The 26,893-nt window shown below is 44.6% G+C and overlaps 1 protein-coding gene across 2 annotated transcripts in view; it reads right to left on the bottom strand.

Moving 5' to 3' along the window:
• The window catches only part of vps8 (VPS8 subunit of CORVET complex), a 70,675-nt gene that overhangs the window by 6,337 nt on the left and 37,445 nt on the right, over window positions 1-26,893 (bottom strand). For both annotated transcript variants that reach the window (XM_082556844.1, XM_082556843.1), the window contains exons 17-40: window positions 26,794-26,884; window positions 26,127-26,173; window positions 25,954-26,043; window positions 24,716-24,762; window positions 23,025-23,247; window positions 22,741-22,830; window positions 21,671-21,722; window positions 21,542-21,584; window positions 21,248-21,320; window positions 20,159-20,278; window positions 18,973-19,044; window positions 18,271-18,390; window positions 17,579-17,635; window positions 16,793-16,875; window positions 16,106-16,190; window positions 15,900-15,998; window positions 13,423-13,512; window positions 11,901-11,947; window positions 11,420-11,564; window positions 5,179-5,268; window positions 3,263-3,439; window positions 3,105-3,186; window positions 1,501-1,583; window positions 317-397 (exon numbers count right to left, since the gene is read on the bottom strand). In XM_082556844.1, the coding sequence (XP_082412970.1) occupies window positions 317-397; window positions 1,501-1,583; window positions 3,105-3,186; window positions 3,263-3,439; window positions 5,179-5,268; window positions 11,420-11,564; window positions 11,901-11,947; window positions 13,423-13,512; window positions 15,900-15,998; window positions 16,106-16,190; window positions 16,793-16,875; window positions 17,579-17,635; window positions 18,271-18,390; window positions 18,973-19,044; window positions 20,159-20,278; window positions 21,248-21,320; window positions 21,542-21,584; window positions 21,671-21,722; window positions 22,741-22,830; window positions 23,025-23,247; window positions 24,716-24,762; window positions 25,954-26,043; window positions 26,127-26,173; window positions 26,794-26,884 (2,187 nt within the window). The remainder of the gene's footprint in view (window positions 1-316; window positions 398-1,500; window positions 1,584-3,104; window positions 3,187-3,262; window positions 3,440-5,178; window positions 5,269-11,419; window positions 11,565-11,900; window positions 11,948-13,422; window positions 13,513-15,899; window positions 15,999-16,105; window positions 16,191-16,792; window positions 16,876-17,578; window positions 17,636-18,270; window positions 18,391-18,972; window positions 19,045-20,158; window positions 20,279-21,247; window positions 21,321-21,541; window positions 21,585-21,670; window positions 21,723-22,740; window positions 22,831-23,024; window positions 23,248-24,715; window positions 24,763-25,953; window positions 26,044-26,126; window positions 26,174-26,793; window positions 26,885-26,893) is intronic.

The raw sequence follows: 26,893 nt of genomic DNA on the forward strand, positions 1-26,893 counted from the left end.
ATTATTAACACGTCATCATACAATGCTATTGTCCATGGAGACACGTCTCTATAATATGGTTCCTTTCATATACCCAACTCAAACAGCTGTTTAGAGCACAAATATTACCTGCAATTCACACACACACACACACACACACTGCTCGTGCCTATGGTACGACAACTTTTCTCGTGCCTATGGTACGACAACTTTTCTCGTGCCTATGGTACAACAACTTTTCTCCGTGCCCCTGGTACACCGCTCAGTAGCACTTTGCCACACACACACACACACACACACACACACACACACACACACACACACACACACGTCTTACCTGTTCATAGTTAAACGTGTCCAGCATACCCAGAATGAGGCCTTGAATCTCCGCCAGCTTGCCTTTGCCATACACTGGATCCTAACAAACAAGCAGGCAGATGCAGTCTGATGTTACGCAGTGTCAGTGAACAGTGTGACCATATGTCTGGTGCTCTGTGGCACAGACAAATAAGATTAAGCTAAATCAGGATGTAAACACAGCCAGTAATTAATTGCTGTGTTGGTATAAACTGCTGCTACTGTTCATAGGATTGTTTGACCAATCTGAACAAACATGTTGTTAAACAGTAAAATAAGTCCAAATAATGAAACGAGCCTTAGCTTGCATTAAACTCAATGCTAACATAATTTAAATGTCGTCAAACTGGGGCGATGTCGGACCACACAAAGAAACCAAGAGTATTTACTACAAAATGACTGGAATTCATGTGAAACTTTTCTCTGTGGGAGCGTCAGTGATGCAGTAGCTCGTCTGGCTCATGATCCGTCACAGACTTTGTAATCAACTGTCTGTGACTGAGAGCAAAGGTTATGCTGGAATAAATTCTAGATTGTGCTGTAGGAGAAGCAGCCGTTCTGATGAACGGTGGATGAACACATCCTTCAGCCGGAGGACCTGATAAAAACGTTTCACTCATCCAGGTGATTCAGTCTCAGCTGACTGCAGGTTTCCACATTTGCACAACGACTGAACTAGCATCACTGAAAGAACAATGGGCTGGGAGGTCGTGGTGTGCCACACTGCATATTTTGGTATCGATCCGATACCAAGTAAATACGGGCCAGTATCACCGATAACGATACTTTTCGATAAATAAGGTGGATGCCTCGTTGAATCGCTAAATCTCAATTGATTTTCATGACCTTAAGTGTTTTTGTGATGTTTCCTTTTTATTATTCAATAGTTAAAACACAGGACAGAATTAGGACAAAGTTTATAATTAAATAAAGAATTGCTCTATTATTGTGGCGGGCGTGGTCTGCGATGCCGCTGCAGGTAGGATGGACTCACCTTCACGTCATTTACTTACCTGGATGACTGAGCATGCAGCAAGACACATGAAGGGTGGGTTTAAGAATTTCTCACCGTACTGTGTGTGTGTGTGTGTGTGTGTGTGTGTGTGTGTGTGTGTGTGTGTGTGTGTGTGTGCATATAGATGCACGGACAGACTGCATACAAACCTGCAGGATCTGTTGAATGATGGCAGGTAAAGAAATAAAGCTGCTCATAGCATTGAGAACCTTCATCGTGAGCTCCTTCAGCACTAAGACATTTACAGACATGATGAATTAGCCACACCAAGAACTGATTCAATAACAAAACAATAACAAAAAAACGCTTGTACAATTTTCTCTCTGATGAGCAACAAAATCACAGCTCAAACAGTCTCACGGATCCTTCTGCAGTTAGAGCTAAACTGTTTTATTTCCTTTGAAACAAAGTTCATGTCGTCAAATCAGCTCCCCACAGTGAGCTAGCCCATCAGTGCTGAGGACTACAGCATATTCATCACCCTGCTCAGCCCCCCGGACATTCTCACTGAATAAACTCAGACTCAGTTATGTCTGCACTGGGTTCACTGCAAGTATATTTGTCTAATTTCTAGTCAAAATATCTCATCACACTTAAAATAAGACACAATCAGCTACAGAGCAACATTTCAGTGAGATATGGGGACTTGTTTTGAGACGGTGCATCTTGGATCTGGAGAATTTTCACTTGTTCCATTGGCTCTTTTTTTCACTTAATACAAGCTCTAAGCTCTGGCATGCAGGATCAAACCATCAGTGTTCAGAACAGTGGAGGGTTCGCTTTATCTCCTGAGCTATGCTAACGTGACCCACCGGTCACTGCTGAACCCTGAGAGCGGGCAGGAAGGACAATGGGAAGGAGGTAATACTGGTCCTGGGTCAATGAAATATTCTTTTAAGGGAGTGCTGCATATTCTATCAAACAAAGGTAAACACACTGAGCTTTGTCTGAGCACATACAGACAAAATAACTAGGATCATTTGACATTTTTAAATGCTCTAGTCTAAAACAGCGGTCTCCAACCACGGACCGGTTTATGCCCGACAACATTTTCATGGACCGGCCTTTAAGGTGTTGCGGATAAATGCAACAAAATAAAACTAGTACCGGTACCGAAAAAAGATTTATTCATAACACACGTGAAAAGACCCAGGAACACCGAGTCAACGATAAAAAGGATAACAAAATAACGCTGAAAACCGATAAAAACCCAGAAAACCAGACATTTCATACCTGAACCTCAACTCTCGCGGCCCGGTACCAAACGACTCACGGACCGGTACCGGTCCGAGGCCCGGGGGTTGGGGACCACTGGTCTAAAATGAGGCGGTAGGACTTTAACTAAAGAGTCTCAGTAGTTTTTCCACCACTGTGGTTGAACATCAACATCAAAACCTAAACTTGATGTGTAACGCTGGCCTGACAGTGTGTTTCACACTGTAGTTGTATTTGTCCCATCTCCTGCCGTAGCACAAGCTTATAATCACTATAAAACTGCACTGAACAAAGGGTTACTAGCTCGTCATATTCAGGTTATTAGGCAATGGCTGTTTTTGGCTTTGTTGAATCACAGAACTGGTCAGTTTGTCTGACCGAGGGAGCTCAGCATCAGTAGCTTTTTATACTTTAACAAAATGTGTTAAATTTACAAAAAGCCATCAGAGAGCTGCACAGATCTGAAAGACTAGAGAGGAAGCATCGTCATAGTGAGGCATCTTTGTTTACATGTGTAGTGATGCATGCAAACTGTTACCGTCAGAGGTGTGTTTAGCATTGAGCCCCTTTACTTGTTTCTGAGACGCCATCATTGTGTCCAACAGTGGAAACCAGAGAACCTGTGAGATAAGGAAAACAAGGAATAACTAGCAATGCCAGTTCTTCACAGCAAGCGTACCCGCGCACAGCACCCACCTCTCTCTGTTTCTGGTCCAGGCCCTGACAACTTCGATGACAGAAGACAATGATGTCATTCACAGACTCCTTTAATTTCATCAGCACCGATTCAGTTCTTACAGCCTCGTCCCATCTCCCATCCTTCGCTCCACTGTCACTCTCAGCAGTCAGAGCACACAGTGTTTCCTTCAGGGTCTTCACAGAGAGCAAAAAAGCTTTTTGACACAACAATTACATCCATAAGACAGCAGCAGTATAACAACCTGGTCTTTCACTATTTTAAGTATGAAAATGTTTTACTTCACAATGAAAAACACTGTCTGTGTAAACACCAACATACCACTTACAGGTCACTTTGTTACACGTGTTCATCTGCTTTGCAATGAGAGTATTGACTCAGCCAATCACACAGCAGCTGCTAAGTGCATTCAGGCCAAGCTGCTGAAGTTCAAAGTGAAACTGGGAAGGTTTGGGTGCAAAGTGACTTTGAACGTGGTTGTTGGTGACAGACAGGCTGATTGATCGGCTTGGATTTGCCCACAAAACCATCTTGTAGGGTTTACAGAAAAGAAACTACCCAGTGAGCAATTCTCTGAGCAAAAATGCCTCATTGATGCTGCAGTCTGAGGAGTATAGGTATTCTGCATCGAGCTGATGCGAAGGAAACAGTAGCTCAGATGACGGCTCATTAAAGCCAGTTATTCTTAAAGGGCTACAGCAGGAGCCGATTACAGGAGGCACCACTTCAGCTAAGAACAGGAAACTGAGCCAACACTTTTCACAACAGAAGCCAGGAAACACTAATTTGATGAGCCGCAATTTCTACAGCAACATTCAGACAGGAAGATCAGAATTTGACATGAACATGAAAACATGGATCCATCCAGCCCTGTGTGTAGCACACTTTAGGTCTCTAAGTACCAATTAAGTTAGAACTGTGCGACACGACAGAAATCTCAGATATGTCACAGTTCTCGTCCCGAGAACGATATAAAGCACAGCTTTTCCTGTCAGCTCAGTGACTCTTGGGCAGCTTGTGTGAAGTGTTTTCAGCTGGGCGTCGAGTGTTTTGACCGATGCATTAAACGATACATTTCTACACATAAGTTGTAACAGCCGCCATCTTCTCTGGTTTTCTCTGTGCCTGCATCCACGCGGTGACCATCCAGACCATGAAAAAATATTGCCGTAAACAGTTTTGCGACGCCGCGAAACAAACAACAGCGTATAATATGAAACAATAGATGTTTTCATTTTGTCATATCGCACAACGCTTAATTAAACATTGTTTAAATGCTACATCCTGCCAAAGTATTGCCCGTCCCTTTACAACCACAGTGTACATGATGGCTGCTTCCAGCAGGATAACGCATCACGTCACAAAGCTCAAACAATCTCAAACTGGTTTCCTGAATATACTCAGATGACCAGCTCAGGCGGTAGAGCAGGTCATCTACTGATCAGAAGGTTGGTGGTTCGATTCCTGACTTCCCCTAGTAAAATATCCTTGGGCGAGATACATGCATGTGTGTGAATGTTAGCTAGAAAGCACTTAGAAAAATGTGCTGGTGTGAATGGGTGAATGCACAAGTTGTATAAAGCGCTTTGAGTGCTCAGAAGAGTAGAAAAGCACCATATAAGAACCAGTCACCCCGCCCAGAGGACCTCTGGTGTGAAGATCAATCAGAACCTCTGACGAATGTTTCAGCACCTCGATGCCACCAAGAATTAAAACAGCTCTGATGTCAAAAGGATGTGACAGCGTGGCAGCCCAACAAAGTGGGCAGTAAGGCAGTAAGGTCATTGCTTGTTGTCTCGAGTTAAAAAGGTTTACGATTAGAGCATAAATATTGTAGAGTCTTTACCTCACAGTTTAAATCGCAAGTGTTGCTATATAAATCAGCTGAATTGGTATTTTGATGTTATGCTGTTACCTCTAATGAGACAGCAAATGCTCCGTGAACATCTCCTTTCATCTCCAGCAGGTAGGCTGTAGCTTCGTTGCAGTGGTGCTTCTGAGTTATCTAGAGATAAAAACATTGAATGTTTAACACGGTCGCCTCAGTCTAGCTGCAGGATGCTTACCTGTGCAGTCACGACTAACATGCTGCTTGATTCTTTCCACTGAGCTGCTCCAGCTTGCTGTGTTTATGATTGACACTCAGGGTGTAGATCATCCTTACACCCTGTGTAATTTCTTATATTTGAAAACACCCATTTAAGACTTGTGAATTTAAATTTACATTTTAAATCGTATTTCCTACACTGTGTCGAGCATGCGTGCACTGTGCACAGTCAACAGCAAGAAAAAGAGTTCAACTGCATTTAAAGTGTTCATCCTGACTCTAGGCAACAATTTCATCATCACAGCTGCGCAGACATCTCTTCTTCTTAAGATGAGGTTAGTTCGGTGTCCTGGTGGATCTGTAGATACTTAACAGACTGCAGTAAAACTTCTAAAAAAGCAGCTTGAAGGCAAATGAAGCTATGAAAGACTACAAAAACCTTTAATCTTCTTCCCACCTGAAGAGCTGAAACCCAGTGAGTTATCTCAACGACGAGGACCCCACAGCTTCTATCGCGGCTTCTACCGCGGCTTCTATCACAGCTTCTATCACAGCTTCTATCAGAGCTTCTATCGCGGCTTCTATCACAGCTTCTATCACAGCTTCTATCACAGCTTCTATCGCGGCTTCTACCGCGGCTTCTATCACAGCTTCTATCACAGCTTCTATCAGAGCTTCTATCGCGGCTTCTATCACAGCTTCTATCACAGCTTCTATCACAGCTTCTATCACGGCTTCTATCGCGGCTTCTACCGCGGCTTCTACCACAGCTTCTATCACAGCTTCTATCACAGCTTCTATCGCGGCTTCTATCACAGCTTCTATCACAGCTTCTATCACAGCTTCTATCGCGGCTTCTACCGCGGCTTCTACCACAGCTTCTATCACAGCTTCTATCACAGCTTCTATCGCGGCTTCTATCGCGGCTTCTATCACAGCTTCTATCGCGGCTTCTACCGCGGCTTCTACCGCGGCTTCTACCACGGCTTCTATCACAGCTTCTATCACAGCTTCTATCGCGGCTTCTATCACAGCTTCTATTGCGGCTTCTACCGCAGCTTCTATCAGAGCTTCTATCACGGCTTCTATCGCGGCTTCTACCGCAGCTTCTATCACAGCTTCTAACACAGCTTCTATCACGGCTTCTATCGCGGCTTCTATCACGGCTTCTATCGCGGCTTCTATCGCAGCTTCTATCAGAGCTTCTATCACAGCTTCTATCGCAGCTTGTATCGCGGCTTCTATCACAGCTTCTATCACAGCTTCTATCAGAGCTTCTATCAGAGCTTCTATCAGAGCTTCTATCACGGCTTCTATCGCGGCTTCTATCGCGGCTTCTATCACAGCTTCTATCACGGCTTCTATCAGAGCTTCTATCGCGGCTTCTACCGCGGCTTCTATCGCGGCTTCTATCACGGCTTCTATCGCGGCTTCTATCGCGGCTTCTATCAGAGCTTCTATCACAGCTTCTATCACAGCTTCTATCGCGGCTTCTATCGCGGCTTCTATCACGGCTTCTATCACAGCTTCTATCACGGCTTCTATCACAGCTTCTATCACAGCTTCTATCGCGGCTTCTATCACAGCTTCTATCGCAGCTTCTATCGCAGCTTCTATCGCGGCTTCTATCAGAGCTTCTATCAGAGCTTCTATCAGAGCTTCTATCAGAGCTTCTATCACGGCTTCTATCGCGGCTTCTATCGCGGCTTCTACCGCGGCTTCTATCACAGCTTCTATCACGGCTTCTATCACGGCTTCTATCGCGGCTTCTATCACGGCTTCTATCGCGGCTTCTATCGCGGCTTCTATCACAGCTTCTATCACGGCTTCTATCACGGCTTCTATCACAGCTTCTATCACGGCTTCTATCGCGGCTTCTATCACAGCTTCTATCACGGCTTCTATCGCAGCTTCTACCGCGGCTTCTATCACAGCTTCTATCACGGCTTCTATCACGGCTTCTATCGCAGCTTCTATCGCGGCTTCTACCGCGGCTTCTACCGCGGCTTCTATCGCGGCTTCTATCAGAGCTTCTATCGCGGCTTCTATCGCAGCTTCTATCGCGGCTTCTATCGCGGCTTCTATCGCAGCTTCTATCAGAGCTTCTATCGCGGCTTCTACCGCGGCTTGTACCGCAGCTTCTACCACAGCTTCTATCGCAGCTTCTATCGCGGCTTCTATCACGGCTTCTATCGCGGCTTCTATCACAGCTTCTATCACGGCTTCTATCACAGCTTCTATCACAGCTTCTATCAGAGCTTCTATCGCGGCTTCTATCGCGGCTTCTATCACAGCTTCTATCACAGCTTCTATCACAGTTTCTATCAGAGCTTCTATCACGGCTTCTATCACAGCTTCTATCACGGCTTCTATCGCGGCTTCTACCGCGGCTTCTATCACAGCTTCTATCGCAGCTTCTATCGCAGCTTCTATCACAGCTTCTATCGCGGCTTCTATCGCGGCTTCTATCGCGGCTTCTATCGCGGCTTCTATCACAGCTTCTATCACAGCTTCTATCACGGCTTCTATCGCGGCTTCTACCGCGGCTTCTACCGCAGCTTCTATCGCAGCTTCTATCACGGCTTCTATCGCGGCTTCTATCGCAGCTTCTATCAGAGCTTCTATCACAGCTTCTATCGCAGCTTCTATCACAGCTTGTATCGCGGCTTCTATCACAGCTTCTATCACAGCTTCTATCAGAGCTTCTATCAGAGCTTCTATCACGGCTTCTATCGCGGATTCTATCGCGGCTTCTATCACAGCTTCTATCACAGCTTCTATCAGAGCTTCTATCACAGCTTCTATCAGAGCTTCTATCGCAGCTTCTATCGCAGCTTCTATCAGAGCTTCTATCGCAGCTTCTATCACAGCTTCTATCACAGCTTCTATCGCAGCTTCTATCGCGGCTTCTATCAGAGCTTCTATCGCAGCTTCTATCACAGCTTCTATCGCGGCTTCTATCGCGGCTTCTATCACAGCTTCTATCGCAGCTTCTATCACAGCTTCTATCAGAGCTTCTATCGCAGCTTCTATCGCGGCTTCTACCGCAGCTTCTATCGCGGCTTCTACCGCAGCTTCTATCGCGGCTTCTACCGCGGCTTCTATCACAGCTTCTATCACAGCTTCTATCGCGGCTTCTATCACGGCTTCTATCGCGGCTTCTATCATGGCTTCTATCACGGCTTCTATCACAGCTTCTATCACAGCTTCTATCAGAGCTTCTATCGCGGCTTCTATCGCGGCTTCTATCGCGGCTTCTATCACAGCTTCTATCGCGGCTTCTATCGCGGCTTCTATCACAGCTTCTATCACGGCTTCTATCGCGGCTTCTATCACAGCTTCTATCACGGCTTCTATCGCGGCTTCTATCACAGCTTCTATCACGGCTTCTATCACGGCTTCTATCACAGCTTCTATCGCAGCTTCTATCACAGCTTCTATCAGAGCTTCTATCGCAGCTTCTATCGCGGCTTCTACCGCGGCTTCTATCGCGGCTTCTACCGCGGCTTCTATCACAGCTTCTATCACAGCTTCTATCACAGCTTCTATCACAGTTTCTATCAGAGCTTCTATCACAGTTTCTATCACAGCTTCTATCACAGCTTCTATCGCGGCTTCTACCGCGGCTTCTACCACAGCTTCTATCACAGCTTCTATCACAGCTTCTATCGCGGCTTCTATCACAGCTTCTATCACAGTTTCTATCAGAGCTTCTATCACAGCTTCTATCACAGTTTCTATCAGAGCTTCTATCACAGCTTCTATCGCGGCTTCTACCGCGGCTTCTACCACAGCTTCTATCACAGCTTCTATCACAGCTTCTATCGCAGCTTCTATCACAGCTTCTATCACAGCTTCTATCGCAGCTTCTATCGCGGCTTCTATCGCGGCTTCTATCACAGCTTCTATCACGGCTTCTATCGCGGCTTCTACCGCGGCTTCTATCGCGGCTTCTATCGCGGCTTCTATCACAGCTTCTATCACAGTTTCTATCAGAGCTTCTATCACAGCTTCTATCAGAGCTTCTATCACAGCTTCTATCGCGGCTTCTATCGCGGCTTCTACCGCGGCTTCTATCGCGGCTTCTATCACGGCTTCTATCGCGGCTTCTATCGCGGCTTCTATCACAGCTTCTATCGCAGCTCCTATCAGAGCTTCTATCGCAGCTTCTATCGCAGCTTCTATCGCAGCTTCTATCGCGGCTTCTATCACAGCTTCTATCACAGCTTCTATCGCAGCTTCTATCGCGGCTTCTACCGCGGCTTCTACCACAGCTTCTATCACAGCTTCTATCGCAGCTTCTATCACAGCTTCTATCGCGGCTTCTATCGCGGCTTCTATCACAGCTTCTATCACAGCTTCTATCGCGGCTTCTACCGCGGCTTCTATCACAGCTTCTATCGCGGCTTCTATCGCGGCTTCTATCGCGGATTCTATCGCGGCTTCTATCACAGCTTCTATCACAGCTTCTATCGCAGCTTCTATCGCAGCTTCTATCGCAGCTTCTATCGCGGCTTCTATCACAGCTTCTATCACAGCTTCTATCGCAGCTTCTATCGCAGCTTCTATCGCAGCTTCTATCGCGGCTTCTATCAGAGCTTCTATCGCAGCTTCTATCACAGCTTCTATCGCAGCTTCTATCGCAGCTTCTATCGCGGCTTCTATCACAGCTTCTATCACGGCTTCTATCGCAGCTTCTATCGCGGCTTCTACCGCGGCTTCTATCACAGCTTCTATCACAGCTTCTATCACAGCTTCTATCGCGGCTTCTATCACAGCTTCTATCGCGGCTTCTACCGCAGCTTCTATCAGAGCTTCTATCACGGCTTCTATCGCGGCTTCTACCGCAGCTTGTATCACAGCTTCTATCGCGGCTTCTATCGCGGCTTCTATCTCTGCTTCTATCACGGCTTCTATCGCGGCTTCTATCAGAGCTTCTATCACAGCTTCTATCGCAGCTTCTATCACAGCTTCTATCAGAGCTTCTATCGCAGCTTCTATCGCGGCTTCTACCGCAGCTTGTATCACAGCTTCTATCACGGCTTCTATCTCTGCTTCTATCACGGCTTCTATCGCGGCTTCTATCAGAGCTTCTATCGCAGCTTCTATCGCAGCTTCTATCACAGCTTCTATCACAGCTTCTATCACAGCTTCTATCGCGGCTTCTATCACAGCTTCTATCACAGCTTCTATCACAGCTTCTATCAGAGCTTCTATCACAGCTTTTATCAGAGCTTCTATCACAGCTTCTATCACGGCTTCTATCGCGGCTTCTATCACAGCTTCTATCACGGCTTCTATCACAGCTTCTATCAGAGCTTCTATCGCGGCTTCTACCGCGGCTTCTATCACGGCTTCTATCACAGCTTCTATCGCGGCTTCTATCAGAGCTTCTATCACAGCTTCTATCACAGTTTCTATCACAGCTTCTATCACAGCTTCTATCGCGGCTTCTACCGCGGCTTCTACCACAGCTTCTATCACAGCTTCTATCGCAGCTTCTATCACAGCTTCTATCACAGCTTCTATCACGGCTTCTATCGCAGCTTCTATCGCAGCTTCTATCACAGCTTCTATCGCAGCCTCTATCGCGGCTTCTATCACAGCTTCTATCACAGCTTCTATCAGAGCTTCTATCACAGGTTCTATCAGAGCTTCTATCACAGGTTCTATCAGAGCTTCTATCACGGCTTCTATCGCGGCTTCTATCGCGGCTTCTAGCACGGCTTCTATCACAGCTTCTATCAGAGCTTCTATCGCGGCTTCTACCGCGGCTTCTATCGCGGCTTCTATCACAGCTTCTATCGCGGCTTCTATCGCGGCTTCTATCGCGGCTTCTATCAGAGCTTCTATCACAGCTTCTATCGCGGCTTCTATCGCGGCTTCTATCACAGCTTCTATCACGGCTTCTATCACGGCTTCTATCACGGCTTCTATCACGGCTTCTATCGCGGCTTCTATCGCGGCTTCTATATATAGCTATAGAAACTATGTTCTACCCAGACACACTCAAGATTACTCCATACATTAACTAATGCAGCTGTTTATGGAATAATTTGGTTTTTAACTTCTGTACACAGAAACATGCAAAGAAGAATTATAATAGTACTTGTATTGCATCTTCTAGTCTGTAGTGCTGGGAGGTGTGGAGAAAGCTCAGAAGCTGGTCTGGGGCAAAGCGGCACATTAAATCCAGCAGAAGCTCATGGAGGTCACCTTCTTGAGGTAAGATGGACCCTGAATGAGGGCCTTCCCTGAGAAGAGCAGATGACCACATAAGGAGAAGAAGAACATAATTAGGATGAGAGAGAGAAATGCAGGATTGATTCAACTTTGTGCATCTGCAAGTCTGCTGGCTTCTGCTCATGTCCAAGTGATTTTCACTATCAGATGCTGAGCACAAGGGTCCCCACAAAGCTCTGTGCAAACATTTGCGTGCCTCCCAATCTTTCCTGACGACACACTCACAGCTGGACAATTTACATGGCACCAACTATGCACCTGACTTAAACAGGAGTATATCTCCAGCTGTGTCTGCAAGAGAGCATAATCAAAGCTTAAGACGGCAGATGGTAAAACGCACACCGTACCGTGGCTCCAAGAGGCAGTTGAGGAAATTGAAAAGCAGCTGATCATCCTTGAGAGAGAGAGAAGAAGAATATTTTACATAATCACTCAAAAAATAGGAGAATATCAGAGTATAAAGCACCAATATGTCTTATTAGGAAACAGTTTCTATGCATTTAACCTGCTTTGATGGTGAATGGATCGATTATATAGCACTTTTCTACTCTCCTGAAGCACTCAAAGCACTTTATACAACAGGCCTCATCTAACAATCACACACCGGAGAGCGACTTGGGGTTAGTATCTTGGCCTGGGATATTTGGCATGCTGACTGGAGCAGCCAGGGATGGAACCACCAACCTACTGATGTGATGGAGACCACTGCTTTCTCTTCATCCCTGCTGAATGATCTTTTTTCTAGTTTTGCTTTTCTAGTGTCCTTGTCAAAAGATTGTATCACAGGTTACAGGTAGTCCAGCTCCTCCAGGATGTCACATTCACACAGGTTTGCTGCGCCTCAACATGAGAGGAGACGAGCTGCTACATGACAAGAGCCAAACAGAGCTCTAGATGGGGATCAAACCAGAAGCAGGACTAGTATCTGTTCCTTTGTGTGAGCAGGGACAGAAATGGTAAATGTATTTGTATAGCGCTTTACTAGTCCCCACTAGGGACCCCGAAGCGCTTTACACATCCAGTCATCCATCATCCACACACTGATGGCAGCTACATTGTAGCCACAGCCACCCTGGGGCACTGACAGAGGCGAGGCTGCTGGACACTGGCGCCACCGGGCCCTCTGACCACCACCAGTAGGCAACGTCGTCTTGCCCAAGGACACAACGACCGAGACTGCCCAAGCCGGGGCTCGAACCGGCAACCTTTCGATTACAAGACGAACTCCCAACTCTTGAGCCACGATCGCCCCACAGAAAGAGCACTACCAGAGCTCACTGTGACACAACCCTTACACAATCACTGTTTAGCAATCCTCCAAAAACTGGTCTTCAGTTTCATAAGAGTCAAACTATCTCAGCATCCTCTGATAGGAGCTCTGGCAACGGCTCTGAAAGAGGGACTAAAATTAGACTTGAAGCCCAACATTATGACTTAAGAGACAAATGAACGGAAACTGGGAGGCTGTAGCTCACGAGTTAGAGCATCTACTAATTCTAAGGTTGGTTGTTTGACCCCTGGCTGCTCGAGTCTGCATCTGTGGACAAGATACTGAACCCTGCTCTGCAATTCACTGATGAGAGTGTGAATGTTAGATAAAAAGCAGTTATGGAGAGAAAAACATGCATGTGTGAATGAGGCATGCTGCATGAAGTAGAAAAGTGCGATATGAAGACTATTGTAAATACTGTACTGTTTACAGCCCTTTGGAAAATGCACAACATATGTATTTTATCTGATACACAACAAACGAAGAAGGCAAAGGTTTGGACAGCAGTCCTCAGGTTTTAATATTTGTGCTGTTCGAGGCTTTGATTAGGCTTCAGAAACTGCAACGAGGAATAACATCAGTATTTCTGTTGACCTCACCTGAAGCTCAGAGACGATGTCCTGCACCTCGGAGGTGAAATGAAACAGCACTAAGTCAGCTGATTTGCTGGGGTCAAGGGTCACCACGTCCTGTGAAGGTATGTTACAAAATGTTTTGGTATTTTTGGTCAGACAGTTTCATCCTTCATTCATCCTCCTGAATTTGCAAATACAGACATGTGGAAAAAAGGGAAACATTTAAAAATAGCAGCAAACTGGGATTCAAGCAGACTGCAAGTGCTTCAACTATTAGTTCATGTCTACTTAGTCTCTGAGTGTTTAGGTTGATATTTTGTAATCCGTTTTGCATCTGCAATCACAGAATATTTCAAATTCATTGACCAAGATGAGATCGGACTGTCTGAGAATTACAGCTGTGTTTACACAAAGACCCCATGAGGCCATGTTGGTTTTTTACTTTGTTTTTATTTATATAGCACATTTAATAACAGCAAAATGTTGGCCAAAGTGCTGCACAAAGATGAAAGATTACACAGTAACAAACAATATCAATGAAAGATTTGCGGCACCGCAAACGCCCGGTCACCTCTCTGAAGCAGCCTGGACTCAGACGTGGCCAGGAGCAAGAGATCACTTGATCTAAGAGCTCAAATAAGGCTGCAGCCAGTCAGACAGATACTCTGGAGCCTGACCGTTCAGCACTTTATATTCATCAATAAAATGTTGGATTTAATTCTAAAGCGGACTGGGAGCCAGTGCGGCGAGCACCGGGGAAACGTGTTTGCGTCTCTTCGTGTCAGGAGACGAGCTGCAGCGCTCTGGACCAGCTGGAGCCGTGCTAGACAACGCTGGCTAACAGCTACATATGAAGGATTACAGTGGTCCATAAAAGCGTGAACTGCCCGTTTTAGTTTTTTAAAAGATAAGAATGATCTCACCTTGGATAAGATTTAAAAAAGGACCGCTGTACAACAGAGTTAATCTGTTACTCAAAGGTAAACTTATTATCAGGGATAACCCCCAGATTTTTGGCATGCGGTTTAACACAAGGTGCCAAAGTGTGCAGATCCGGGGTACTAGAATAGCAGCTTGATCCAAAGATGATCGCTTCAGTTTTTTCCTCGTTAAAATTAAGAAAATTTGAGGCCATCCAGGTCTTAACTTCGTCGAGACACTGAAATAAGGATGAGCATGTGTGTCAACTGAAACCAAGTGTTAACTGATGGTGTGCTGACAGAAGCATCAGGATAACCTGTGACGTGTACAGGGCGCGCTGCAGACTGCAGACAGCAGCTCAGAGTGCAGACGGGAGACGACCACAGAAAACTGCAGAAGCAACCCGAGAGATCCTCAAGACAAGAAGATAGCTAGCTCAGTGGGTAAAGTGTTGGACCCGTGATCAGAAGGTCAGGGGTTCGATTCCCCTGAACGGCTACCCTTGAGGTATCCCTGAGCAAGGCACCGTCCCTACACACTGCTCCCCGGGCGCCTAATGGCTGCCCACTGCTTCACTGAGTGATCAGGTTCAATGCAGAGAGGAATTTCCCCACGGGGATCAATACAGTACACATTATTGTTATTCATCTAATCGTGATCCAACGCAGCAGCTTCAGAGTGAAAAACATTATTTGTTATGTACTAAGACTTTCTTCCTGCAGTGGCACATCAATGCTTAACCCTCGGTAAGGCAAGTGCAGGCATGGAACCTCCCAAACTCAGACAGCGTCCGGTTTCCTTTCTCTGAATAGATAAGACTTCATTATCATATCTACTACATACATCCTGTGTTTGATCTGTGTAGGGTGACTGCATTTCTGCCTGGCAACAGGGTAATAAAGATGTGGCAGGAAACTATAGGGTCTGCTTCCTGTGTGGACTGAAATCATTTCTACAAGAATAAAACTAACAAAAGACCAAAAACAGCTGTTGATTTCTTTTATTTAATGCACTAAACACAACAAGAGAGAACCGCAAACAAGGAGCAGCTTGAGGTGTCAACAACAAAAGCCTGCCAGAGCATCTACAGACAGGAAACAGCATAGACGAAGGACATCCAAGACATCTGACGGACCTTCAGACCAGACTGATTTCTGAGCTTCTGTCATTTGGGACAGTTAAGGCCACACTGTTGTTAAACCTCTTGAATTAAAGCTTCCACTTTAATCCCATGTTGATTGTCTTTCATGTTGAAGCACAAAATTACAAATACTTGTACTAACTGTCGACCCTTCACAGTAACAGTGACGCATATATTGCAAATACACGTTTGTAAAAAAAGACTGAGTCAAAAAAGAAACCAAAGTGGACAAGTGACAGAGTGAGCGACCTACAGCCTGCTAACCACTGTCAGAAATGTTAGAAATCTCTCATTAAACACCTACCAATGTGACCCATTTAGCCTGTGACTGTCACACTCAACCCACCATCTACCACAGTAATAAGCACCAGGATGTAATGCACAGCTGTGTGTGTGTGTGTGTGTGTGTGTGTGTGTGTGTGTGTGTGTGTGCACTAACCCTTATGTGCTTCAGCACTTTGCTCTTGACTCGTTGTTTTTCCTCGTGGCTGTATCCAGGCATGGACAGCAGGTTGTGGATGTAGTTAAAGATTTCCCACTGACAAACAGTCACACTCAATTATTCCATAGATATAATATCTACATATACAGCATAATACATTTGCAAGTTTACACTTTTAAGTCAAATGACCTGAATAATCTCACCTTTCTGAGGGGGTCTTTCAGGTAGCAGTCAATGATCATGTCATACTGATGATTCTTCTCATAAAGAAATTCACAGATTTGGTAGCTGGTGGCAAAACACATGATAATAAGAAGAAAATCCTGCAGCATTGCTACCATTTGAATTACATGATGTGTTCATATATAAACTCTCTCAGCTGTTTTCACAGGTAACGTATGTAAGGCAAAAGATCCACACTCCTATATGTGTTGATGTGAAAATGCACAAGAGTGAAATTGGTGTATCACAAATATGTCGTGCATATCAAATACTGACAAAGTTAAAGCAGCAATAAAACACTGTGTATTTTCTCTCACTCACATGGCTTTGTGCTTTGCACTGTTCATACGGACAAATCTATCAGTAACCTTCACATTTAGAAACTTCTCAACTTTCCCTTCTCTGAGTCCAGGTTTACACACGATTTCAGGTTTTTGCCAAACAAATCCAAACTCTGCTTGGTTCATCTGTTGCCCTCAGTGTGCACTTGTTTAAAGCAAGAAAACTCAAAGAGACATTTTTCCTTCAAAGGCTGGTGGAACCACAGCAGTCAGTTAAATCAGGAGTGAACTAAAAGTTGCTCATGCAAAGTTTGCATACGTGTTGATAAATGCTGCAGTTAAAAGTTGTTAAAACTGAATTCTCCTTCGTTGTGTTCAGCTACTTACAACTTGGCTTTCTCTGCCAGCATCAGGAGTCTTTCTTCATTAAACTGGACCACGCCCCCGACCTGCAGGAGCTCCAGCAGAACCTTTAAATCAATCACAAAGTTAGTTATTACGCTTGAATCAGCAGCTGAATGCAGTAGTTGTGGTCAAAGGTTCTCATTTACGCTCTAATGACGCAGCATCTTTAGTGACTCGGGTGCTCAAGTCTGGATTTTCTCTAATCTACGAGGTCTCACAGTTATTAAAGATGTATTCTGTACAATCAGCCGATCCTGGAAGGAGAACCGTTCAGTGAAACGATGATCCTGCCCACAGCTGTATGTCAGACAAGAACACCGCTGAAGTCCAGCAGCTGCTCGCTGCCGTTTACAGACTGTAGTTAAAAGAAGGAGGGATGCTGCGCTGTGGGAAACACAGACTTTCAGATGTGCTGCTCCGAATGCCAAATTCAAAATGAGCTCATGTTTGTCTTAAAACGGTTCCTTTTCTCAGTGTAAACATTTGGTGTATTTTCTATGATGTGTGAACAAAGCTGAATACTGCTGCCAGCATCAGCCGTAGGGCTCCGAGGACCTGCACTCCCAGCAGTCCGTGATCCTGACGCACATTTACAACCAGAGCACAAAGCAGGCGACCACGCCAGTGTTTTAGAAAACGCTGCGTCTGGTTCCTGTGCCAGGAGGTCGACACGCTGGAGCTCGCTGACGCCTATCGGCACCAAGGCAACTGTTGAGAGCGGCGAGCAAGCGCAAGGTCACGAGAGAGACGGAGGTTTGTGTATTTAACCTGCTGCCTTTCAGTGTGTCGGGAATCATCGTCCGGACAACAAAGGAACTCCAGCACCTGCACAGACAATGAGATCATTGAAAGATCAGAAAGAGGAAAGACAAACCAATTCATTTAAAGACTCAAAGGTGAAACGTCATCGACTTGTTTTCAGGTCATAGTCGAGTCTGGCTTAAGTCTCGTTACATCTGCGAGAGGGTAAGATGTGCTGTTGCTAAGACTAGATCATCTTCAATCCTTCATATGTTACACTAATATGTTAATAAAGTCTAAACACTTTGTGTGCACAGACACGACTTTGCCAGAGGAATGAACACTTTGCAAACAGAGAGGTGCAGGCGGCTGCCTGATGCAGTTCACCTGTACAGATACGTTCAAGCTGTGAACAACACAGAATCAAAACCTCATTTATTTCAACACAAGTAAGCAAGCAGAGAAAACAGGTTTGTGTTTGTGCTACGTCACACATCTGGAAGCTGCTTCTCAAGGAGAATAATGGTTCTAGTTCCTCCTCTAAATCCAGGCAGGATTCGATGGTGTGATCCAAATTAGGAAATCAATCTGTTCATGGTCATGTGTTTTTGTGCTCAGGCCGTGAGGTAGTCAAATCAGAAATGCTGAATAAACATTGAAATTGCTTCGAGGACGGCCTAGCTCAAAAAAAGACTGAACGTATAACAGCTACTGGTCACCTGATCAAAGAGCTTCCTGTTCACAAACAGGGTGTTGTCTGGTTTGGCCAACTGACGAGCTAAAAAGGTGAAGAGCCCGCCCACTTGGGAGGGAGTGAAGTCTGCGTTGTCCACCATTACCTAGAGAAACAGAAACGCAAACCACAGTCATGACTGCACCGACGTTTGCCATTACGTCCGCTTTATTTCCCAAATATGGTAAAAAATAAAGAATTTCTTATTTTGGGTTTTATCTACAGCACTGTGCAAAAGTCTGGAGCCAGATTTAGTTTCTGAAGGACTTCCAAAGTGTTTTCAGTGCAGTCCTGGTCCCAGACCATTTCCATCAACTTAACACTGAATCACTCAGTCAAAGACGCAAGGACTGACGTTTTCAGACTATTTTTTATTTGCATCCACTAACTGGATCTATGAAATGCCAAAGATAGCGCAGCGGTTTTGTTTAATTGGTGTTCAGTGTGTCCTTCACAAAAGTGTGAGGCCTACAAACAAACAGATGAAGAACAGCATCTGAAAGTCATGTCCATAAGAAAGACCCGACACACACAGGGTGTCGTGTCAGGAAGGCTGTGGGGCAGCTGGAAACAAGAAGAGCAGAGTGTGGGCGGCCAGCGCTGGAAAGCCGCCGCCACACATAGTAATAAAGAGTTCTTCACAGCCGGCGTGTGCGTCCTGTGCTCACTGCCCACATTGTCGTTTTACCTGAAGTAAGATGTCCACTATCCTCTGCTGGTACTCAAGGGCCTGCTTGTCATTTTTAAAGTCCTCAAATGTCTAGAAAGAAGTGAGAACATCATAATGAGTGAAGAACAACCATAAAAGTAACATTTCCCTTTTTGAGGGAAACTCCCACATCGGTCTGCACTCTGTGGTTATTAGCATACATCTACACTTGTGCCCTAAAGGTGATCTTTCAGGGTACTGTGGTGGTCTCCCAGTGCCGACCTGCCGCTTCACGTTCACTCTGCCTCTCTGCGTTAAGGGAACGCCACTTTTCCTTTCCTTCAGAGGACACGGAGCACACACGTTGTCGTCTGCGTCCTTAGCTGACACGCCTGGTTTCCTCTGCCACTCAGTATAAAACTCCAGGCATCATCAGATCGTTGTAGTCGCACACACTCAGTAATACTTAGCGTGCAGTTTTCCACTTCCCTGACGTTTCGGCCCAGTGCCCAAGTCTTGACTTTTCCTGACCCCTCCCCTTTGCAACCCTGCCTGTCAACTCTGATTCCCACTGCAAAGCAAACAGACATTAAAGAAAAGGCTGGACTCATGTTAAGCTTGGAGCTCCCTGCATACCTGCTCAGCTCCCCTGGCATCACACTCTTCCTCCTGTTTGTAAAGTAAGCTGTGTTGGAGTCCTCTGACACAGTAACAACTGTCAGAAATGACAGTCCAAAACACTGACCCGTGAATTCAACGTCTAAAAACAAAAAATGTGCATGTTAGCATTGAAGCGCACTGATAAATGCTGTGTGACGGAGCTAGCTAAGATGTGAGGAACTTGGAGAAGTATCTATATAAAGTTATCTACTCCAAGTTGATACCAAAGAGCTTAACTTGACGCCCAATAAACCCAGAAAAGAATTTGGATACTGTGCATGCAGAGCGCACTGTGTTTGATCACTGTCTCTGCATGCTGCTGCTCTGTATGCCCACTCTTTGTAAGATTCTTTATGTTCATGATTGTCGCTGTTTGCCATATTTAATGACAGACGATCTTCCCAGGGGAATTTGCATCTTCTCCTGCAGTCGAACCAGGGAAACCAGCCAACTGGGTAAACCATTAAACCATCAAACCACGCCAGGCTAAACCACAAACAACAACAAACAAAATAAAAACCCAGATCTGAATACATTCTGATTACATTTAAAATTTTAATCTCACCATGGCGAGAACATTGAGAAATTCCCTGGTGTCAAAGTGGAGGAGTGTACGAATGAATGGGAAAACGTCCTCTTCCTCGGACGAGTCGGCTGAGTGGAGACGGATTAGGAAGTCAAAAACCTGACAGACACAAGAACATGTCAAACATTAGTTACCAGTGTTTAGAAAAAAGGCATCACTGAAAGGTTTCTCTGGGATTAATCCACGGATGTTCCCGGTGACTGATTTCTGCGTCAGATAATCCGATGAGACAAACCAGCGAGTCTAAAACTCCCAGAGCTGCTCAACAGATGATGCCGTAAACAAACCCTTCTAACAGTCACACCTGAGGCGATGCTGAGCTGTGTGGACCCTGCATGTTGTACCCAAGCAGACAGAAAAAACAAGAAACGATGTTAAATGTGATACAAAAGTGTGTCTGCTGGAATGCTGACGACGAGGACGAATTTCACCTTTCAGCAGAGCAATGACCCCAAATGTGCATCCAAAGAAAAAAATGGCTTCACACGAAGATTAAAGGTTGAATCTTTTTTAAGATTTCCTTTGAGTTTGAGGATCACAAATCTGATCTCAGATCATCGTCTGGTGTTCCTCTAACAATCCCAAACTGAATCACGCTGTGAGTGATGATCTCCAAGACTTGAATGCCATTCCTGCTTTCCCTTCTGGGAAGGCCCTGACCCAGAAGGCTTATGAGACTAAATTAGTCCCTATTATAGTGAGCATGATAGTGTGGCAAACATCCAGCTGATTTTGAAAACAGGCTGGGAGGGCACTGACCCAACCAGCTATATTCCTCTGCTATATCACTAAAACTGTCCTTAGCCGTGTTTCCTTACACGCTAACATCAGCACATCGCTGTGGTTGGTTGTGTCCAGTTTACTCTGCTGGAGCGTCTCGTGACTGGTGCTATCAGAATGAACTGAACCGGGAAAAAATGTGTTTAACCAGCTAGTATTTCTGTTACCAACCAGCAAGAGCAACAGTCTTCACTGATAATAGACGTTCACAGTATTGATGGACCTGCAGGCGCTGTGATTTATAATCACAGTACAGCGTAGTTAATCAGTACAACTGTATCTGCATACCTGGTTCTTGACTTGAACCACAAGGTCTTCTGGGATATCTCCAAGTGGATACGCCCTCCCTGCAAGACAACAGCTACGCGCACACACACACACACACACACACACACACACACCATATATTGTCAGATATATGCATAAACAGTGGTGTGTACATAATACAAAGATTCGACTCAGGTGCACAAACCTAAAGCCACGAGCTTAAAATCACAATAAACGTTCGACTGCTCGTCGACAGTAAACGTAGCATTTATGCTAAACAGGGGTTTATGCTACAATAAACTGAGGATGAGTTACCTTATGTACACGAGTAGTTTGTTTCCCATTACCACGTTCTCATCTAACCAAGAACAGAAATGCAGAGATTTATTTGATGAAAAGCTTTGCTATCAAGATGGACAACAACGGATCAAATGTGGTTTTTACCTGTTAGGCTCCTTCCCTCCTTAAGTGTTGGACCAATCACTGCAAAGAGTTTCTGAAATAAAGAGGATTTATCAATCAATGAATCAATCGATTCAGATGTTTTTTTAAAGGTTTGTTAAAAAAGAAAAAGCTTTGGAGACGATCAGTGAACAAACTGTTACCCATCATGCACCAGTACGTGGTGCAGATGGAGGCCCGTCTTCTCCAAATGACTGAATCAGCTCTGCTGCCATGGCAACCCTCTACATCTGCCTGACAGACTGCCCAACAAACGGGATTTTTATGAATCATTCTCATTTAAATCCACGTAGATGGAAAAACTGAACTGAATGCAGTGTTCATCTCACCATCTCACCTAAATGTTCATTAACCTTTATTTCTGATGAAATGAGACGATAACTAAATAAAAACTGATGCATAAGGACAAAAACTGATGAAATGACACTTTGCCACTGAATAAAAGTGAGAGGAAGCCTTATATTGTCTCCTGCCCTCTGACTGATACTGTAAACGTTGTTGTAGTGGCTGTACTTGGATAATGACAATGACGTGAGTTCGGCTGTTGTCCCATTCTTGTCTGATAGCAGATTCCTGCTGCTCAACAGTCCCGGGTCGCCCGTGTTGTACTTTTGTTTTCATGCCTGCACAGACCTTCAGTGTTTATAGAGTTGCTACTACAAAGCCATGCTGTGGGAATAGATGTAGCATGAGGTTTAGCATTGTCTTGCTAACAGACATTGTGTGGACATTCTGATCTAAAACCTGTGCATACATTTCAGCTCTGATGGAGCCTGTGTTGCATACTGTTGATTAATGAGTATTTGTAGATGCAGTTTTGCAGATTAGTCACGCCGCCTCACTAACATACCTTTTTATACCCAATCACATCGCTGGCTTTTTGCTAAGCAACCACATTAGTCTCATCCATCTTTTTAGTAACACTTACTTTTCGTACTTTGGAACCTTTGTTGTCTCTTAAAATGACACATTTTCATTACTCGAATTCATGTCAGACAATAAAATAATGCTTCTGTAAAGAAACTGCCCTGCTATGAGACAAAAGGACCGACCTCCATTGGAGTGATGTAGTCATTCATCCCACTGTTGAAAACGTAGATCATTGCATCATAGAGCTGGTTCTCCCAACATACTTGGACCACCTACACACACACAGACACACACAGGACCATTTATCAGTATAACTGTACTCGGACTGTTCTCAGTCATTGGGTGGGCTGCTGCTGACACAAACACACAAACACACAGAACCTCGTCGCCATTTCTGATTTATATACAGAGTTTGACAGCTCGCACAGTTTTTGCTGGACGGTTTTTACTACACATGCATACACACCTGCTGGATGTCCAAGCTGGTAACATCTAGGTGGACGATGCATCTCTCCAGACTGTCCATCATACCATTACTATGGTAGTGGTCAAGGAGGTCCCTCATAATGGCTGCAGTGAGGTGTCCAACACGATCAGCAACAACGTACGACTCCAGTGACTCCAAGAACACAGCCTTAGCAACCATATTCTCTACCAGCCGCGAATACAGCTGGTTAAAGAGGAGGTCACTGTACACACACACACACACACACACACACACACACACACACACAGAAAAAGAAAATCTGAAGTCAACATTGTTGGTGGTACAACAAAAACGTATTCGGATCAGTTCATCCCTTTGATGTGATGCAGTACATGAAGTATAAAGTACTCCATGTGCTGGCTCAGACCCAAACACACATTTACAGAGTGTTACAGCATACACACCTGTGCACCAATGTTCCCTCTAAGCTGCGCACTGCTCGCACGTCTCTGCGCACAGAAAATCTGCATTGCGCACAAAATAATCTAACCTGAGTTGAAATTAAAACTTTAACAATTCTGTTTTGCAGTGTTAGTCATTACTGGCCGCTCCCGTATGGGAACGATGCCACCTTATCTCAAAGTCCACCAATAATGTGTATATGCGCAGCCAATCAGCGTCGCTGACAGGCTATGACAGCGTCCTTATGTGCGACACCGGTGTTTTAGCAAAGCGGCTGATGTGGAGTGAAGCCACGTTAGTGTACAACCATTGGAGATGTGAGCAGGACAGACGGAACAACTGACGGACAAAGTGTGGACTTTATACCAGTTTTTAAATCGTGTTGATCGGCCACGTAAAACCAGAGTTATGATAAAAAACACGCAATGTTTGGTGTTCACAGACTCACAATACAGTCAGAGCTTTTTAAAAATAAAGAAAAGAAAGTTGTGTTTTCAAAATTGGAGTTCAAGTTATTTTCCTTCCAACAGTGTTAACATGCTGCAGGTCAGGAACAAGATTGTTTACATTCTCATTGTAAGTGGGCTGAAGCAGGTAATTAAAAGTAGTCTAACATAAATGCTGTAATTTGATTACTTTAATAAACATGTAACTTGGATGCTGGCGTGACCACAGTGCACACGTCTGCTGTCGCTCACAGTGGTCCAGGGGACGCTCAGGGAGTTTGTGTGTTCGCTCACACACGTGAAACATTAGAGGGAACACTGGTGTGCACTGGTGGAGTTTTTTAAATATTTTCATTGTAATCTATAAGCGTGTTTCAAATGCTGTCTGCAAGTTTAAAAACATTGAATTAATTAAAATTACACAAGAAGTTTTAAGATCTTTTGTCTTCATTTTAGTGTCAGAAGCTTTGATGACCCACTTTGTTGAATATTACTCAGTAAGATTATACTGTCAACTGAAAGATGAAGACTGATGGCTACTAAGCCTTTTTCTTCAAACTGAGCCTCATTCATCTGATCACACACATTCATAGAGGCACTCTTTTCTATACTTAAGGGGTTTATCTGAAATTCACGGTCACACAGTCAGCTGATTCGCCAACTTTCCGATTGGTAGACGACCTGAGCCAACGCTGCCCCAAAGATAAAATAGCAGACCTAAAAGGTTATCCATCCACCTATCCTCTTCCCTCATCCTATCAGGTCACACCTCAGACAGGGCTAAGCTATGGGCAATTTAGATTCACGTGTGTGTTCACGTACGCCCTCTGTAGCAGCAGACAGTAATCCACCAGGACTGGAACTACATCCTGAGAGAAACACAAAGAGAGGGTGGGGTTGGTAGAGAATTACTTCAAATGTTAAACATTCATGTCAACAAAACAGAGCTGATTAAACAGTAACAATCAGCATCTTAACTCTTTCAGCTACATACACATAGCCCATAGGTAAATCATGTTGGCTGCTTTATGAATACCAGCAAGGACAGAGAGAATGGAAACACTGGAAAACTCTCCGCTCTCTATGTGCAGACCTCTCTGCATTGACACCTGTTATTAATCTCTGTCTCTCTTGCACAGCATCCCGTCTTCCTTCTCTCACCCCAACCAATCACAGCAGATGGCCCCGCCCCTCCCTGAGCCTGGTTCTGCTGGAGATTTCTTCCTGTTAAAAGGGAGTTTTTCTGTGGGCAAAGTGCTTGCTGATCGGGGGTCATATGAGTGTTGGGCCTTTCTCTGTATTATTGTAGGGTCTACTTTACAAGCCTTGAGGCCACTGTTGTTGTGATTTGGTGCTGTATAAAAAAACTGAACTGATTTGAATTGGAAATCACTTTTTTTCGAACAACACGGGTAAATTTCTGTATCCTAAAAATGTTGCACAGCCACCGGCCACCAGATGGAGCATCACTGTTGAGAAGCACCATCAATCTGTTAGTCTAGGCCTGATCTTTTTCTTAACACCGTCAGAATGCCATCCTGGATACAAGATTTTATTTCATTCATTTTTGAGCAATGTGCATCATTCATAATGCACCGGCACACTTTTAGTCTTTATTTATTTTTTACACATCTTTGTGGTATCATGCTTTCCTGTTATAGTTTACATCAGTTCTGTTTAGAGTATAATGTTGGTACGATGCGAGGTGCTGCACATTTAGCAAGCGTGGGATTAATGGATTTGTCTTTGTCCATTAAACTCTTCTGGAACTGAAGCTGATATCTGAGTGTTTCTTAGTCTGTCTCATTTTTCTTTGAGTCAACTAAGTTCGTTGGAACGTCCCTAGCTCTAATTATAATGCTCTGCAACCAGGGAATCTTTTTTTTCTACAAAACACAGAACTTGAGGCCAATATGCTTGATGAACTCAGATCCTGAATAATAAGATAAGAAGACTCGTCAGTTTAATACAAAGTGGACTGATCGGTTGGACGCCAGTACCATGCTACTGTACTAACTTTGTGGCTACACACTTGTGTTCTCTACGGCAGTTTAGTTTACCTGGAAATGTTGCTCCATCACTTGGATTTTGCCTTGTTCTGGACACTTTTTCAAAGCATGCTCAGCAAACTGGAAAAGGATCTCGATCATCTGTGGACACGGTGAGTTTAGAAAGCTGAAATGTCAAAGTAAAAGTAGATTTGATGCAACAGAAAACGTTTATCTTTCCTCACCTTGTCACTGACCACTGCCTTCCTCTTCAGAGAATCTCCATACAGGCCTTAAAAACACACAGTTCACAAATGATCTGTCATAAGTAGTATATATAAGTATAGTATGTATAATATAGTATATATAACAGTATCAGTATAATGTTATGAGTATGGTAACATTTAGCTACAAGCATGCAGTGATACTGTTTGTCATAAACTGGAAACGACCCCACTGTTGGTGCTGGTGTTGGTCAGGAATTATTCTTTGCAGGCAGCTTATTAGGGTCATGCTCAAGAGAGTCAACAGATTTGACCAAAGTGCCAAAAGCGTGCATTAAAACTTCATAGCCCCAAGACAAATGGCAGTGAAATCCAGGATACACATATCATAACTGATGGCTGGTCACACTGGATATGACCAAAGTCTGGATTATCACACGATCCTACTGGCATCCAAGCAGAATGGGCACCAGCTGTGCACATTTCTGGAATGCCAATTAGTTAATCACATATCGTACACGAGAAGCTGGAGAAACACCAAGGACTCAGAGAAGAGGTGGAGAAGATGTGGAGGGTGAAGGTGACGGTGGTCCTAGTGGGCATCGGAGCGCTCGGTATAGATATCGCAGGCAAGTGTAATGTGTGGCTGTGATATCGATGACAGAGGAGTGAAATGAATTATACCCACCAACCACAGCCTTAGCAGCTCCCTCGTGAAAGGACCAGGCCAAAGAGAGGGCTTCAACAAAATGTTCCTGCTTCATCAAGCAGTCAATGCGCTGGACATA

Source organism: Aulonocara stuartgranti (genome assembly GCF_965226115.1).
Source record: "Aulonocara stuartgranti genome assembly, chromosome: 13".
In the NCBI taxonomy this organism is placed as follows: Eukaryota; Metazoa; Chordata; class Actinopteri; order Cichliformes; family Cichlidae; genus Aulonocara; species Aulonocara stuartgranti.